This window comes from Theropithecus gelada, chromosome 4 (assembly GCF_003255815.1).
Source record: "Theropithecus gelada isolate Dixy chromosome 4, Tgel_1.0, whole genome shotgun sequence".
NCBI classification, from domain to species: Eukaryota; Metazoa; Chordata; class Mammalia; order Primates; family Cercopithecidae; genus Theropithecus; species Theropithecus gelada.
The window spans coordinates 23,793,592-23,811,988 of record NC_037671.1 but is presented as its reverse complement, the minus strand read 5'-3'; the positions used below and the strand labels follow the sequence as shown (position 1 = coordinate 23,811,988).

General features: G+C 36.4%; 1 protein-coding gene across 3 annotated transcripts in view; it reads right to left on the bottom strand.

Moving 5' to 3' along the window:
- CDKAL1 (CDK5 regulatory subunit associated protein 1 like 1) overlaps nucleotides 1-18,397 on the bottom strand; it is a 712,947-nt gene that overhangs the window by 476,378 nt on the left and 218,172 nt on the right. For all 3 annotated transcript variants that reach the window (XM_025383729.1, XM_025383728.1, XM_025383731.1), the window contains one exon: nucleotides 12,514-12,562. In XM_025383729.1, the coding sequence (XP_025239514.1) occupies nucleotides 12,514-12,562 (49 nt within the window). The remainder of the gene's footprint in view (nucleotides 1-12,513; nucleotides 12,563-18,397) is intronic.

Below are 18,397 nucleotides of genomic sequence, written 5' to 3'. Positions count from 1 at the left end.
TCATTTTAACTGGATTTCACTGAAAAGATTTATTAAGACTTGGCAGGAAGGGGCCCCATGGTGAAAGACCACGCCTTCAAAAATGAAAATGCTCCTAAAAATAATTTATGAAGTAGAAATTATGCGGCCTTGAGATTCTTAGTTTTAGTCAAAAGACTAATCAAACATTGTCTTAAAATTTAATTTTAAAAAACAACACTGTTGGGCATGGACTGTTAAAGACTGAAAGTCATGAACATTAAAATACCTCTGATTACAGCTGCAAAACTTGTGAGAATACAAGATTTAAGGCATATCCTTAAAAAAATCCCAGGGTTTTGTTTTGTTTTGCTTTTTTTTTTTTTTTTTTTTGACCTATTTGACAGTAAAAACTCCATATACAAAATATGTTTTATATTAAAACTTTCAAAACTTATTCTTACAACACCCAAGAATTTTCTCTATAGAATCTTTTCATTTGCTTTTTATTGGTTGGCTTTTTTATCAGTTGCTTACAGTTAGGGAATATGTTCCCTCACTCATATCCCAGTTTAAGCACCTTTACAGCATGGTATGAATAAAACAGTCTACACAGAATTTTCTTTAAAAAAATTAAGCTATCTTTATGAACTCCTTACAAAAGAATGTTTTATGTTGGCACAAAATAAAACAGAAAAGAAAAAGAGTGAGAAAAGATCAAAGAGGAAACAAGACACATGAAGTAACAAAATATATAAGAGAGGATCTAAAGGGAACTGCAGAAAAAGTGAGCAGTGATCTTAAACAACAGGCATCAGAAAAGAAAATAATAGATGGGCCTCACTTTCTCATTTCCGTCTGTTCAATATCAACAGCTTTACAGAATAGAAAGGAGGGTATGTGCAACAAGGGGACTAGGTTTCAAATTATAGTACACTGCTGTCTGGCTGCATAATCAGTAATGCCAGGCTTCCCGTGGAGTAGAAATGAATTAATGTATATGAAAAGGGTAAGCCACAAAGAGCTAGACAGAAGTTAATTACAGTTACTACCATAATTAAACAACTGTACTCCTATCAAAACATACAGTGCTAATGACGTTTCTCAAAAGCAAGATGGCAAGGGAGTTTTCAAAACTTTCAAACACTAAAAGTTAAAGTCAGATCCCATTTCTTTTAAAAGCTCTGGAGGGCTAGGAAATAGGTCACAAATAATTGCATTGATAATGATGATCAAGGCTGAGCATGGTGGCTCACACCTGTCATCCCAGCACTTTGGGACAAAGCGGAGGAGATCACATGAGGCGAGGAGTTAGAGACCAACCTGGCCAACGCGGTGAAACTCCTTCTCTACTAAAAATACAAAGATTAGCCAAGTGTAGTGATGCATGTCTATAATCCCAGCTACTTGGGGGGCTGAAGCACAAGAATCACTTGAACCTGGGAGGTGGAGGCTGCAGTAAGCCAAGATCGCACCACTGCACTCCAGCCTGGGCAACAGAGCAAGACTCCGTCTTAAAAAACAAGAAAAAAAGGATGACCACAAGTTTGTGAACGACATGTTAAATATACAAATTAAAGTAGACTGAAGGTCACCCCTATGAAATCACTCACTTGCACTGTGATGTACTTTCCTGGGTACGAGTTAGGGGAACAAGGCACGCACAGGTAATGAACCTGGAACTGCACACGGTCCTGGGTAAGTGTAAGCGTGTGTGTTCAGGAACCATGGTAGACAGCCAAAGTTGTTTTTCCACCTCAGGATACCTTTGAATGATAGGATCCTTACCTGTCTAGAACGGTAGCTAACCATGGCAATGAATCTAGGTGAGTGGCTGCAGGGCCGACTCCCCAGCTCCCAGTTTCCCCATAATCTGGGTTAACCAGTCTGCCATCTCCCCTCTCAGGTCATGGGTCCTCTCAGCCACCATCCCTCTCCCAGGAAACATTCTTGAGAATCACTGCCGTAGGTAATGTTACCTATATTAAATCCCCTCAAATCACTTTTTCCCTCAGCAAACCAAGTTACCAAGAGTAAAACTACCTCTCTCGAAGTCCTGAAAATAAACATGCTCCTGGGTAGCTGCTTCAAAGAGGCACAATGTTTTTGAGCAACACTGGGAAGCACACTCCCTATCACTGCCCAGAACTCCATCACAACTGAATGGAGTAAGGGCAAAAGAGTTCAAGAACTGGGCTTTCCTCAAGACCCTCTTCACTAGAAAATATAGAGGTATACCAAACAAAAATACATGGTACCTCTGCCACAAACGTCTTCAATTTCATTTTGTGAGAAGGGCGGCACAGGGAAAGAAAAAGTAAAATCTGGCATATAGAAATCAGGGTGTGACCATGGAATACTATACAGCCATAAAAAAGGATGAGTTTGTGTCCTTTGTAGGGACATGGATGCAGCTGGAAACCATCATTCTCAGCAAACTATCGCAAGAACAGAAAACCAAACACCGCATGTTCTCACTCATAGGTGGGAACTGAACAATGAGATCACCTGGACTCGGGAAGGGGAACATCACACACCGGGGCCTATCATGGGGAGGGGGGAGGGGGAGGGATTGCATTGGGAGTTATACCTGATGTAAATGACGAGTTGATGGGTCCTGCCGAATTGATGGGTGCAGCACACCAACATGGCACAAGTATACATATGTAACAAACCTGCACGTTATGCACATGTACCCTAGAACTTAAAGTATAATTTAAAAAAAAAAAAGAAATCAGGGTGTGAGATAAGATAAAGGCTAGTCACATTCTAATAACTTCTGCTAGAGATCACTATCTAAAATGCCAAAATCTATTCTAATGACAGACTCTGAAACTCGATTTTAAATTACAGACACATGCACTTCAAGAATTTCAGAGTAAAAGTGACCTTCCACATGATACAATTTGCAACTCAGGAAACTGAGAACCAATGAGGTCGTATGGGCTGTTAAAGATGGCATTGTTAGTAGTACAAACAAGCATTTGCACACAGCTCTTCATAGTCTCAATCAAGGACTCTCACCTATCACAGCAGCACCCAACAGCACCCAACACATCAGCTGACTTTTCAGCGCAGCTTCAAGAAATGGTGCACTTTAATTTTCAGACATACAATAAAGATTTAATGTTAGAAAGCATGCTTTATAAGGACATTTTAATTACTATTTCTTTATTACTCAATACAATGCATACTTTGTTATAAAATGGTAGTACTGAGATAAACTTCTTTAATATATCCAGATATCCAGAGGATATCCAGAGTTGATATCCTAATTGAAGATTCTCCAAGTGAGCTTTCTCTCCCTCAAATTAATAAGCGGAATTGGTATTTAGTCTCTCGGTCGCCAAAGTAATTGCTACATACCTGCTGTATACTTTGTAATGTGTTACAGAATGAACTTCTAAAAGAAAAAATGTACAAATCACCAAATATTGGAAATAAATGTTCAAATCGATAAAACATTCTTGTAATAATCCTGTACCCATTATTATCAATATTAGGTTTTCTAAGAAAAGATCCATAACATCACTAAAGTTTATCCTACACCTAATTAATTATTCCAATTATCAAATACAATTTTTCAAGAAAAAGAGAAAGTCAGATTTAAATTTCTTCTCTAACTACATCTGAGCCATCAGATTACTTTGTGGTGCCAGTTTTCACTTGACTGTGACATAACAAATTATTTCCCTAACAATAAAATCTTTTTTTTTAAAAAAAATTGAAGATGATAATTTCTATGTCCTATCAAAGCTTTAGATACTGCATTTCTAACATGACCTGGTTTCTACTTTATATTTCTATTTTTAGGGAAATCAGCTATAAAGTACTAAAGAATTACCAATCCAATTTACAATTTACAATTGCTGAGAATAATCAAAGCAAAACAGAAAATACCACAATTAACCTACAACTTTACCCTACATTTGAAAAATGCAATGAAGTTGCTAGTATTTATTTTTTTTCTCTAACTTTACAGTCTCATCTATTCTCACTATATTTTACCAACCAAAAATAGTGCATTCTCTAATGAAGAATAAAATCTCTCGAAATAAAGCACGAAATAAAGCACGTGATACGTATGCAATGTATAAAAGCAGTATAGCAACTGTCAATTATCTTAAAAGTTAGTTATAATAAAGGAAGAATATATGATGAAAAAACGTTATTTTCATCTTTTCTTTTAAAGTATATTAAAACTCTTAAAATATAAACATTAAGTGAACATTTTGTATGGAAGCCTCAAAATATGATTAATTGATCTACTTGGTATATATTTTTTTTTAACTAAATGACTCCTACTGTAGTAAATAGGTATAATGCAAATTCTTTCTGGGATTGACGCTTTATATTATTTATTTGTTAAGAAAAATTAATATGGTTGAGAAACAAGAACTCTGGGAATCAGAAATTGCCATATCTGAAAATATTATGTACCAGAAATAAAAATGATTAAAATACAGATATAAAAGCAAGGATGTTCAACCATATATTTGCTCATGCTAACAGTTTCACAAAAGTCCAAATGATAATACATTTTTAGGGATTGAACAATACTTGTAGTCTCACCTTCATGAAATCTGCCAAAACACTACCAGGATTCACAAGAGTTAATGTGTAAGTGTAATTTAAGAGTAAGCAAGTCCTCATTAATAGTTAAACACGGAAAGATGGGGATACTATACTGGACAGGTCAGTGGGACTACTAGCGGAATGGTCGGGTCACGGGAAGCCTGAGAGGTTCAAGCCTAAAGTAATTTCGTTTCCTTGCTTACGGCAATCAAATTTAGTAAACTACTATAAGAGTGTACTATGTGAAAACTACAATATGATTAGCAACCTGAACTATTCAACACTATGCACCAGCTCACCCCACCAAAACCCCAGAATTCAGAAATCAAAAGTTAGAGAAATACGCAAGTCCTCATATCAATAAACTCCATTAATGATGAAAGGTGGTTTCAAATAATTATTTAAAAAATGCATCTTTGAGCAGAAAAGGAAATATAAGCGATAAATACACTAAAGCTGTATAATTAAATTTAAGATGAACAAAAAGCATATAAGACCATTCTGAAGCCACCATAAAACAGCAGAATGCACTTGGGGGATTCATTTAGGCATTCATTTGTGTTCTAACAGCCTTAATGACTAAAAATATTTGATAAATGTAAAGATACCATCTTCATTTAAAAAAAGCCAGTGAACTTGAGCATTTCCAATGTTTAAAGAATACTTTTTCTAGAGCATCTATTACATATTTTGTAGTAGATAAACACTGCTGCTGCTTAGTATGTGTGTAGCTAAAAAGAGGACTGATGATTTGGCCAATACAGTTAAAGAGTTACAGAAATACAGACAAGACAACACATGCTGGTTTCTCTTACAAAGTCCTTTCTGTTATTATTCCAAACCAAGGTATAGAATGAAGTAATGTAAAAAATCAACTAAAAGTCTTATCATAGAATGTTTTTGTCTGGGGCCATAAAGAAATTAGCCTACTCTTATTTTTAAGAAAATATTATGGTTCGAAAAATGCTAAGAGACAGAATGAATAACAAGGAGTTCATCCTAGAAATAATGTATGTAGATGTACAGAATACAAATGAGTAAAGCTAGAATCCTTTTGTTAATGTGCGGAAACTAAAGAAGGAGATGTAAAGAAAAGAGAATAGCAAAGCAAATAAACTGACTGCATTTAAGAATGTAACCGCAGACTTTGCAATTGGAAATGCAAGTTACTAAACTGTAATCATATAGTAAAGTTAACTTTACTATATTCATAAACTTAAAACAAACAGGCTCATTGAAAAAAACTAAATAAAGTAATAAATCCCTGGCTCCTTTACTTACTAGAAGGTAGAAGTTACCATGTATTTACTTATACCAATGAGACTGGAAAGTATTCCTAATATGTAAGGCAATCCACAAACTTTTTCCCACTACATTCAGACTACACTAACTGTGTCAGAGATTACATATAATGAGAGAATGCATACAAGTGTTCTTTCAAAGCATATATTAAAAATCAATAAAAATTAGTTTATTGAAATGCAACTATTGAAAAAGCAGATGTGCCTTTGTGGTCCAATACTCCCCATATATACCATGCTACATATCTAAGCTCAATCACTTACTCATTGAGTTTGGAAAATATCCTCAAGTAAGTCTGCATTGAGCTCTGTAAGGTGGTTATTCAGTCACTCACACTGATCAAACCACACTTGATACAGTCCTGCTTCCCAGTCTCAACTTATGAACAGTCTATGCTTTAAATAAGTACCACATGCAAAAGTAAAAACCCTTACAGAGTGAAGATTAATAGCAATGTCTTAAATAAGAAAGGTGCTTGGTGACGTAGTCTGAGAATTTAGGTTAGTCCAGTGCAAGATGGCATCAATTACTGAGAAGTTAGGAAAAAACAAAATCAGTGAAACTTGCAAATTATATACCACATTGGGAAAACCCTAAATTACCACCACTTGAGGCATTTGGAAACTGACTGATGAAACACCAGCAAACATATTAATTATAATAGGGATCTCAACAGAGGTTGACTGGTGAAGAAGTATGACTTAATGGTAAAAACATTTTTCTAATTTCAATAGGTACAATTTATTTGCAATAATTTGTCATAAGATATCCAATTAGACTATCTTTCTACAAATATAAGATTTTTTTAATGATTTTTTGTTTAGAAGATTTCACATGCTCTTTCTGGAAGAAACGCAGATTTATATTCCTTTCATAGTTTTCATACAAAAAAAAGTTTTTAATGACCATACGAGCCAAGACTAAGGTATGTATGAATTTTTTTTTTTTTTTTTTTTTTTTTTTTGAGACGGAGTCTCGCTCTGTAGCCCAGGCTGGAGTGCAATGGCCGGATCTCAGCTCACTGCAAGCTCCGCCTCCCGGGTTCATGCCATTCTCCGGCCTCAGCCTCCCGAGTAGCTGGGACTACAGGCGCCCGCCATCTCGCCCGGCTATTTTTTGTATTTCTTAGTAGAGACGGGGTTTCACTGTGTTCGCCAGGATGGTCTCGATCTCCTGACCTCGTGATCCGCCCATCTCGGCCTCCCAAAGTGCTGGGATTACAGGCTTGAGCCACCGCGCCCGGCGAATATTTTTAAGAGACAGAAATGAATGTGAATCCACTAGACACTGTATTTCTTTCCTTACATTCAGTTCCACACCTTATAAAATTATCAAAGTGATACAGGAAAAAATCCTAAATTCATTATAATTACATATATCCTGAAGTCAAAACCACAAATGGAGTTTTCTTGTCACTATTAACATGATGAAGATCCATTCAGAATAATTTAGCAAGAATTTCCCATTTTGATACAATCAAGACAGATAAATGAAAACAAGCTTTTATGGTTTTATGTTAATTACAATAGAGTTAAATGCTTTTATTATCAATGTACCTTATTAGTTTTAAAATACTACTTGGTGTAACATAAGCAGCAATAAGAAGAATGCAAACAGGCTGTGACAGAGGCTGTATGTCTAAATCCACTTCAAAGATGAGATATGAAGAGAGTCCAACAGGGATCAAATGTGGAAACAAGAGGGTTATAGCAAAATCCTCTTGTCAGGCGGTATTCCATCTGGCCCTTCTGGGCAGAGCCTTGCTTCTCTACAGCTAACTTCTTATCAATCAGGGTACCAGCAAAGCAGATGGCTCACTGCATAACTAAGAAGATTTTCATAAAGGAACGATTTACTAAAATCTGGGCAGGGCCAGGAAAACCAATAGACAATGTGGTACTCTGAGGCTAGCAACAATGGGGTGCTGTTTCCATCCCAGAGGCAAGGAAGAGAAGAGCTGCAGAAACCTGGAGAAAGAGATAAACAGGGACGGAGGAGAACTGTGACCTTGGGGTAAGGAAAGCAACCAACCCAAAACAGGCAGGGAGGGAGGGAGAGATGGGAGTGGATACTCTCAGCTCGCTCTCTCGTCACATCCTCCAATGAGCTGTGACCTTGGGGTAAGAAAGCAACCAACTCATAACAGGCAGGGAGGGAGGGAGAGACAGGAATGGATACTCTCAGCTCGCTCTCTTGTCACATCCTCCAATTGGCTAAATCCAACTGGACATAAGATGGCAAGAATCTTACTGATTCATTCCATACAGGTCAGGCTCCACGGACACACATCAAGATGGAGAATGGATCTGGAAGGACAAACAGAAGATATCCACTTCTGTGGAGGACCATAAAGTAAATGTAAAGCACAGTGAAAATATATATAAGAAACATCAAGCAGCACAGTTGGCTGGAGCAAAGGGTATAATGTGTAGCATTCATGGACAAAAGACGTGAAAATGGTAGAAAGTCCCCAAATTAATTTGGTGAGTAAGAGGCACCAGTGAGAATATACATAGAGGAAAGTAAAATAATCCCAGGTTAATGGTAGCAGGATATGCAGTCAGATTGAAAGGAGTGTCACTGATGGCAAAGATCAGTTAGATTATTCCAGCAGTTCTTATATTAAGGAGGAAGTAAGAGGTAAGCATTAACATGAACTAATGCCCTAATATGTTCTGTGTACCTCAAAAGTCTTATCCATTTAATCCTGCTGATTTTAAGCTGAGAAAACTAAGCCTCAGAAAAATAACTTGCTAAAAGACAACCAACAACTGGCTAACTGCTGTAAAAAACACATTATTTCAGTGGCATATGCTGTCTGAATTAAGTACTGGCAGTAGAAATAAAAAGCAATGAACAGAAGTTGACTGATAAGCCTAGTTCTCTATTAACTAAGAGATACCAAAAAAAAAAATCATGTAACTCCTTCACAGCTCAGCTTCCTGATCTGCAAACTAAGGAAAGCTATCAAAATTATTCCTTCCATCTAAAAAATTTTCCTGTTGCATTACAAAGACTTAATTATCAAACTTCCCATCCTCTAAACAAACCTGCCAATGAATATCCCCTTCAACTTCATCTTTGAGTCACTCTCATAGCTAAATGCAAACACAATCTCTCCAGTAAATCCACTCAAGTTCACACTCATCAGTAAGAAGCTATCCCTGATTAACTCAGCCTGGGAGTAACAGGTCTTGTATGATTTCCTATAGAAATTATATCTCTCCAAGCCATTTGGCAAACTCCTAAGCACACTGTTAACTACCATTAATTTCCTAAAATAGATCTTATTTTTTTAGAGTAGTTTTAGATTCAAAAAAAAAAACTCAGCGTAAGTACAGAGTTTTCATACATCACTGCCCCCACTCCACACACAGCCTCTCCAACTATCAACAGCCCACACCAGAGTGGTATGTTTGTTACAATCAATGAACCTACACTGACACATCATTTTCATCAAGAGTCCACAGTTTACATTAGGGTTCACTCTTGGTGTTGTTCATTCTAAGGATGTGAACAAAAGTATAATGACAATTGTCCACCATTACAGCATCATACACAATAGAATTACTGTCATAAATATCTTCTATTTTCTGCCTACACATCCCTCCCTACTCTCTAATCACTGGCACCAACTGATCCTTTTACTCCTTCCATATTTCACCTTTTCACAATGTCCAATTAGTTGGACTCATAAAGTATGTAGCCTTACAGATGGATGTCCTTCACATCATAGTATGCATTTAAAGTCCCTCTATATCTTTTCATGGCTTTTTTGCTCATTTCTTTTAGTGTCAAATAATATTCCATTATCTGCATGTACCAGTTTCTTTATTCACTTACTAAAGGGCCATTTTTTGGCTTCTAAGTTTTAGCAATTATGAATAAAGCTACTATAAACACTGTGTACAGGTTTTTGTATAGACGTAAGTTTTCAACTCATTTGGATAAATATCAAGTAGCACACCTGCTGGATGTAAGACTGTGTTTAGTCTTAAGAAACTGCCAAACTGTCTTTCAAAGTACCTGTACGATTTTGCATTACCATCAGTAATAAATGAGACTTCCTGTTGCTCCACATCCTTGCCAGAATTTGGTGTTGTCAATGTTTTGGATTTTGACCATTGCACCAGATATATAGTTTTAACATACTACTATATTGCATTGCTGCTTCAATTTGTAATTCACTAATGACAGACATATGATGCTGAACATCTTTTTATACACTAATTTGACATTTGCATATCTTCTTTGGTAAATTGTCTGTTCAAGTCTTTTGCCCATTTTTTAACTGGGTTGTTCCTTTTCTTATTATTGAGTTTTAAGAGGTCTTCATATATTTTGGATAATAGTCCTTTATCAGATGTGTATTTTACAGATATTTTCTCCCACTCTGTGACTTATCTTCCCATCCTCTTGACAGTGTCTTTTATAGAGCAAAAATTTTTCAACTTAATGACATCCAACTTGGCAATTATTTCTTCCATAAATCATACTTTTGATGTTGTATCTAAAAAATCATGCCATGCCAAGATCACCTAGATTTTCTCCTATGTTCTTCATCATCATTAATTTTTTTACCTGGTACTTAAGACAAAGGATGAATAAGGCAACAGTGCCCTCAAGTATCTTAAATCACTGCTTAAGACGCTCAATCAAATAACCTTTAAGGTAGTGAATCTCAACTGAGAGAGAGCAGAGAAATAACAGTATCGTGTAAATCACAGTAGAACATACAGGCTTTGGAGCTAGACTGCCTGGACTCAAATCCCAATGCTGCCACTTATGTCTCAACTTTGTCCTCTGTAAAATGAGGGAAATATTTATGCCCACTTCACTTCACAGTACTATTATGAAGGTTAAACAACTTAACCCATGGGAAGTGTTTAACACAGCAGCTGTCACACTGTAAGTACACAATAAATGCTAGTACTTCTGGATTCTCCAAGATGGAGCTGAAGTAGTTTATAAAAACATTCAAGTTATCATTGCTATAAATTTTTTAATCCTGATATTTCATTTTATTTTGGAACTTCAAAAGAAGACTAAGGGCTAAGCATGGCAGCTCATGCCTGTAATTCCTGCACTTTTGGAGGCCAAGGTGGGTGGATTGTTTGAGCCCAGGAGTTCGAGACCAGCCTAAGCAACATGGCAAAATGTCATCTCTATTTATAAAATAAATAATTTTTTAAAATTTAAAAATAATAAAAAATATTAAGGTATACTCTCATTCTCATATTCTCATAATCTCATTTATTAGAAATTGATTGTGATAATCTCTGATAAAGCAATGATTCAAAATTAATGAAGAGAAGCACATGGAAAGTAGTAGACACCACCCAGAAAGAAAAGTGCAGCATTAAAATTTCCAGTTCAGCAGGTGGAGACTATCTGGTTTTTTAAAATATATAAATTTCTCATTTATAACAAAACAGTATTTAAGTGAGACTTTCAATTCACTTAATATTTCAGTATCATATTATTGGTTTTCATTTGTGCTAATCTAACATAGGAAAAAGCTTTAAAATTTTTAAAATTATATCACAGAGTAAAAGATGGTTTATTTCACAGTGACTTCAATAAGAATCTATGTCAGTGAGTGTCAGCTAACAAAATAACCAAAACTTAATTCTACTTTCTTTGCATAATTTTTAGTGTAACTATAAAAAATTACACCTTGAAGAAGTATCAAAATTATTACTGTTAAAAGTATAAAACAATTAATTATATGATATGAAAATGTACAAATAAAAAAATTCCTAATTATTTATTTATTTATTTCGAGACAGGGTCTCACTCTGTCAACTGGGCTGGAATGCAGTGGTACAATCACTGATCACTGTACCCTCAACCTCCCAGGCTCAAGCAATCCTCCCACCTGAGTCCCCTGAGTAGATGGGTCTACATGAGCACCCCACCACACCCAGCTAATTTTTCTATTTTTTATAGAGATGAGGTTTCGCCATGTTGCCCAAGCTGGTCTCGAACTCCTGGGCTCAAGCAATCCGGCCACCCCAGTGTCCCAAAGTGCTGGGATTACAGCCATGAGCCACTGTGACCAGCCAATTTCTTTATCTTAAAATTGTTTAAATTCTTACAATCTGAAATTCAAACTAAATTCATTTTACACAAAAATAAAATAACATTTAAAAAAAAAAAAACTATTACCTGATTCATTTATTCTTTAAAGTCAGGATGTCACTGTGTTGCTCAGGTTGGAGTGCAGTTACACAATTATAGCTCACTGCAGACTTGAACTCCTGGGCCCAAGTGATCCTCCTGCTTCAACCTCGTAAGTAGCTGGGACTACAGCTGTACACCACAGCATCCAGCTGACTTTCTCCCCCAGAGATCCCAGGATCTCACTCTCTTGCCCAGGCTGATGGTAAACTCCTGGCCTCAGGAATCCTCCAGCCTCAGCCCCAGCCCCCATTGCTGGGGTTATAGGAGTGAGCCATTGCTCTTGGCCTGATTCATTTATAAGCCAAACAAATACACAGTAGAGTGCCTGCCTCCAATATTAGATTGGCAAATTCATGAAGCCAAGGATAACATTTATGATTTTATATCTAAAGCAATAACTTTTATAAAGATGCCTGGCAAGAGTTAACTGAGTGGTGTTTCTATTATGTAGTTCAGAAAATATATACATCTGTTTATCTCACTTTCAACGATTACCTTTAATTGTTTCCTCCACAACTTCTACCACACGGTCTATCTGTTGAACCTAGAAGAAAAAAAAACAAATGATTAGACAAGTAATTTACACAGAGAAGCAAAATTTGTGTTTATCCTTATGGTTGAGTCAATATTACACATTTTCTGAGCACATCGATGCAGGTTTCCTTTAATGTATTTGGAGACATAAAAAATATTTTATATTAATATTTTGTGTTACAATGAAGTATGAAATTATCACCCTCCTGTCCTCCAATGATAACTGAAGAAATCACATTGCGGATAGCCCATCGACACATACTCAACACATCCTGAGACAGAAACTTAAGTTTAATTAACACATGTCTTCTCACACAAAGCTTCAAGAAAAAAATGGCGTAAAATAACAACCTACACAGAAAGAGCAGGCTAGTATTAAGGAGATCTGTCCCAGATTCTATCTTTATTATTTTAATACTCAAAACCCTTTTAATGAATTTCTACAATGTGCTGGGTACTGTACTCAGGTCCATGAAATGCAAAGTCAAATAATACAGCTTCTGTTCTATACACCAGAGACTAAGGAAGATTTCCCATGGGAAAACAGAGGAAAGGTAATAAAATCAGACCAAGTGATCCAGGAATGCTTCCTAGAGAACCAAGGGTGACTCCTGGGGTTATGATTAAACAGGATTATGATTGGAGAAGCCCACTGAGAATGAGAGAGCACGGCTAGAGTTTAAAAGGAAAATGAAAAAAGAAAAGTAATATTATGATTCACAAAGCTAAAAAAAGAATAAGTCAAAGTTGATTCTTCTTTAAAAGTCCTTAAATTACCATTGTTTTATTACAGAAGAAATATCACCAAAAAAGTCAAACAAAATAGAATATAACATGGAAGTTAGTTAAAGGAAATCATAACATCTTTCATCCTGTATTTCCACTCCTCTGATGAAACCACTAATAATAGTGTGATGAGCAGATACCATGAAATTTTCTGGCATCAAACATTTACGTACAGGTCTGTTCTATAGTTTTATCCTTTTTTTTTTACAAATGATAGTGGGTGTGGGTGTGTGGGTGTGTGGGTGTGTGTAAACAAATATATAAAATAGATATACAAAATAGACCAAGACCAGCTGGGGCAACACAGTAAGGTCCCAAGGTCTTTGGTGGGGGCTATACATATGTATAAAATACACCTCTGCCTTGATGTTTTTTCTATATATTGTCAGTCTATAGGTCTATTTCATTCCCTTTACTAGCTGCCTACTATCTCTCTGAATGGTTGCACCATGATGTGATGAATGCATCCATACCTCTATTGATGAAAGAATTTCTATTCTTTCATGATTGTACAATGCTGCAATGAACTCAACTGAGACAAGAGGAACCTGTTTTAAAAACTTTATTAAAAATGTAATGGCGGGCTGGCCACAGTGGTTCATGCCTATAATTCCAGCACTTTGGGAGGCCTGGGCGGGGGGGCAGATCACTTGAGGTCAGGAGTTCGAGACCAGCCTTGCCAACATGGTGAAACCCTATCTCTATTAAAAATACAAAAATTAGCCAGGTGTAGTGGTGCATGCCTTACTCCCAGTTACTCAGGAGGCTAAGGCATGAGAATAACTTGAACACGGGAGGTGGAAGTTGTAGTGAGCTGAGATCACGCCACTGCACTCAAGCCTGGGCAACACAGTGGGGAAAAAAAAAAGAAGAAAGACAAGACAAGAGAAGACAGAGGGGAGGGGAGGGGAGGGGAGTCAAAAATATTCCTTTGGTCTCAGTATCTTACAGAAAATGAGGAAAGGCTTGTGAGAGCAGACCTGAACTCCATTCTACCTCTGACCAATTAGCACAACATGATGGCAGCAGCAACAATAATTACTGAGAAACTGCCAAAGGCACGTAAATCTCAGACAACATTAAGTTTTCAGCGCCCAACAAACCTACCAAACTGGAGATGCATCTACCAGGAAACAATGGAACCATTAGGCCCTGGTTTTATTATGAGAGCCCAGTTGGCTTCCATAGAGAATGTGATTGAAGAAGTCAGCAGAAGAAAGATTTCAAAGAGGAGGAAGTCACCAACAGTGTCAAACACTACAGAGACATAAGTATACAGACTAAAATGAATATGTTTGATTTAACAATACAGGAATCAAACTTAGGGAAAGCAGTAAGTTCAGTAGTAAAGAATTATACGTAAGAAAATAGAGTTAATTTGACTACTCTTAGTAAAAAGCTGGGTAGAAAGGGAAGGAGAAGAAAGACTCTTAATAGAGAATATTGAATATATTATGTTTTGGATTAGGTTAGTACAAGTAACTATTTCTTTTTTTTGCAGTTTGAGCGGAGAAAGGCAGTAGGCAAAGGAGTTGTAGACTGAAAAACAAGTAATGGAGCAATGATCTCCAGGAAGTAGAGATCAGGAAGTAGACCGAGCAAAATCTAAAACATGAATAGAGGATAAGTCAGAGTGAGAAAAGGGCCAAGTCTTCGTCTCCTGAAAGAAGAGGTTAGGGGTAAAGCATGGGAAAAGATGCTAGTACTCTTGCAGAGGTCAGGGAGGAGCTAAGCAAATTTCCACCTGTTGCCCTCAATTTTTCTCAGTGAAGTAAGCAGGAAGTTCATCTGCTAAGAGGTAGAAAGCATGTCGTAAAATAATAACAGAATGAATGTTTACAAATACCTATTACAGACAACAAGAGACAGTGATGACTAGGAACACATAAAATTCACCAGACAGTATGGGATACCAGTTGAAATCTGAGAGACCATGAATTTACAACAATAACTCCAAGTCCCAGCAGTTCTACAGTAGGAGCCAAAGAGACAAACAGATTGACCCAAGGTTTGTTAATACCACCATTTATTCACTCATCAATTATTAACCATCTAAATTATACCAGAATAGTTGAAGACTGATGAAACAACACTAAGAGATTTGTGGAATGGACTAGAAAGAAAATGGAACAAGGAAAGTTGACTATGTATTTTAGATGAGAGGAAGTTTGGCAAATAGGTTAGACAGGGAAAGAAGTAGAGCCAGAAAAGAAGAAATGAAGTGGCTGGGTGTTGGAGAAAAAGAAAAATGAAAAAAAAGGAAGGAGAAAAGAAAAAGGACAGAAAGTTATAACCAGAGTACAGACACAGGCATTTAGTATTTCTGAAGAATAGTAAGGTCCAATATCTGGCAATGGGAATAGGTTGCTGAAACAAGATGTAGGTGATGACCACTGGAACTGATGTATGATGAAGTGAGAGGTGACAATGTTGCCAAGACATTATATCCAGAAACTCAGATTGCCAAAGATAATACAGACATGAATAGGATAAGAAAGAGTTAGTCAAATTTCCTACTGGATGTGAGTGAATAACCAAGATATCAATTAAGGATAGAAGACAGACAATAAAATGAATAAAATATAAGATAATTCAATATGAAACCAGAAAGAAAAATATTTTCCTATGCAGTTAAAAATATAAAAGCTCAAAAGCACTGCATCTATTCTTATAGCACATGGACTGAATAAGAAGCCATATTTCTATTCAGAATATGCAGAGGAAGCAATCTGTTAAAAAGTTGAGGGTAAGCTAAAACTATAAAACCCTTAGAAGAAAACACAGCCATAAATCTACATGAACCTTAGATTAGACGCTGATTTCTTAGATGTAATGCCAAAGCACAAACAACAAAAACAACAAAAGAAAAAATAAATTGGATATCATCAAAATTCAAACCATTTCATACTTCAAAGGACAACATCAACAAAGTAACATGACAACACAGAAAATGAGAGAAAACTTTTATAAATCACATATCTGGTAAGGAACTTATATCTAGAATTTATAAAGAACTTCTACAACTCAATAATAAAAAGACAACCCAATTAAAAATGGGAAAATAATCTGAACAGACACTTTTCCAAGCAAAATATACTTATGGCCAATAAACATATGAAAAGATGCTCAACATCATTAGCCAACCAGGAAATGCAAATCAGAACCATAACGGAAGAATAGGGAGCTATTGCTTAATGGGTATAGAGTTTCAGTATGAGAAAACGAAAACATTCTACAGATGGATAGTGGTGATGACACACAACAGTGTAAATGTACTCTGTGCCAGTTAAAAATGGTTACAGTGGTCAATTTTATTTTATGCATTGTTTACCAGTATTGAAAAAAACACAATGAGATACTACTTCACACCCAGTAGGAGGGCTATCATCAAAAAGACAGGCAGGCCAGGTGCAGTTGCTCACACCTGTAATCCCAGCACTTTGGGAGGCCAATATGGGAAGATCACTTTAAGGCCAGGAGTTTGAGCCCAGCTTGGGCAACACAGTAAGATCCTGTCTCTACAAAAAAAATTTTAAAAATTAGCTGGGCACAGTGGTGCTCATCTGTAGTCCCAACTACTTGAGAGGCTAAGGCGGAAAGACCGCTTGAGCCCAGGAGTTCAAAATTACAGTGACCTATGATCACACCACTGCACTCCAGTGTAGGTGACAGAGTGAGACCCTGTCTCCTAAAATACACACGCACACATACAGATAATAACGAGTGTTGGTGAAAATGTGGAGAAATGGGAACCTTCATACATTGCTGATGGGAATGTAGTAAAATGATGCAGCACTTTGGAAAATAAGCTGCCTGTTCCTCAAATGATTAAACATAGAATTACCATATAATCTAGCAATGTCAATCCTAGTTATAACTCCAAGAAAAATGAAAACATGTCCATACAAAAACTTGTACACAAATGTTCATAATAGCATTATTCATAATAGGCAAAAAGTGAGAACGCAAGTATCCACTGGTGAACAGATTAACAACATGTGGCATATGCATACAATGAAATACAGCAATGCATCACTAAGACAGAATATGCTCTGAGAAATGTGTTATTAGGCCATCGCTTCATTGTGTGAACTTCAGACCGTATTTACACAAACCCAGACGGTACAGCCTGCTACTCAGCTAGGCTATATGGTACAGCTTACTGCTCCTAGGCTACAAACCTGTACAGCCTGCTACTGTACTGAATACTGCAGGCAGCTGCTACACAATGGTAAGAATCTAAATACATAAAAGGTACAGTAAAAATACTGTATTATAATCTAAAGAGACCACTGACTTATATACAATACATCGTTGATTAAAGTTGTTATGCGGTGCCTGCTCATACTGCTAATCCATAAAAGGGAATGAAGTATGGTTACATGCTACAAATGCAAAGTGAAACAAACCAGACAAAAAGGTCACAATAGGAAATGTCCAAAATAAGAAAATCTACAGAGATAATGTCAGTTAGTGATTGTCTTTGGATGGGCAGAGGAAGAATGAAAGGCAGTGCTAACAAGTACCTGGGTTTTTTTTTTTTTTTTTGAAATGATGAAAATGTTCTAAATTGATTGTGGCAATGGTCATACAATTCTATGAATAAACTAAAATGCACTGAATTGTACACTTTAAATGGGTGAATTGCATGGTGTATGAATTATATCTCAGTAAAGTTGTTATTACCAAAAAGAAAAAAAAAGTTGAGAGTGGTCAAAGGTTCTAACATAAAGGCCATGAAAGTCAAGGAAAAACCAAGGAAATGTTACAGATTAAAGGAGACTGAAGCGACCTGACCTGAATGCTACTATGAATCTGAGATTTTTCATTTCCTATAAAGTACAATATTGAAACAATTGGCAATAACTGAATAAAGCTAATACATTAGCTTATAGTATTGTATTAATACTGATAATTGTACTATAGTGATTTAAGAGTGTGTCCTAGCTTTTGAAATATACGGGCATTTAGAAGTAAAGGGCATCATGTTTGCAACTCAGTTTCACAAGGATCGGGATGGGGGGAAAATGTGTACACATAAAGAGAATGAGAAAATGTG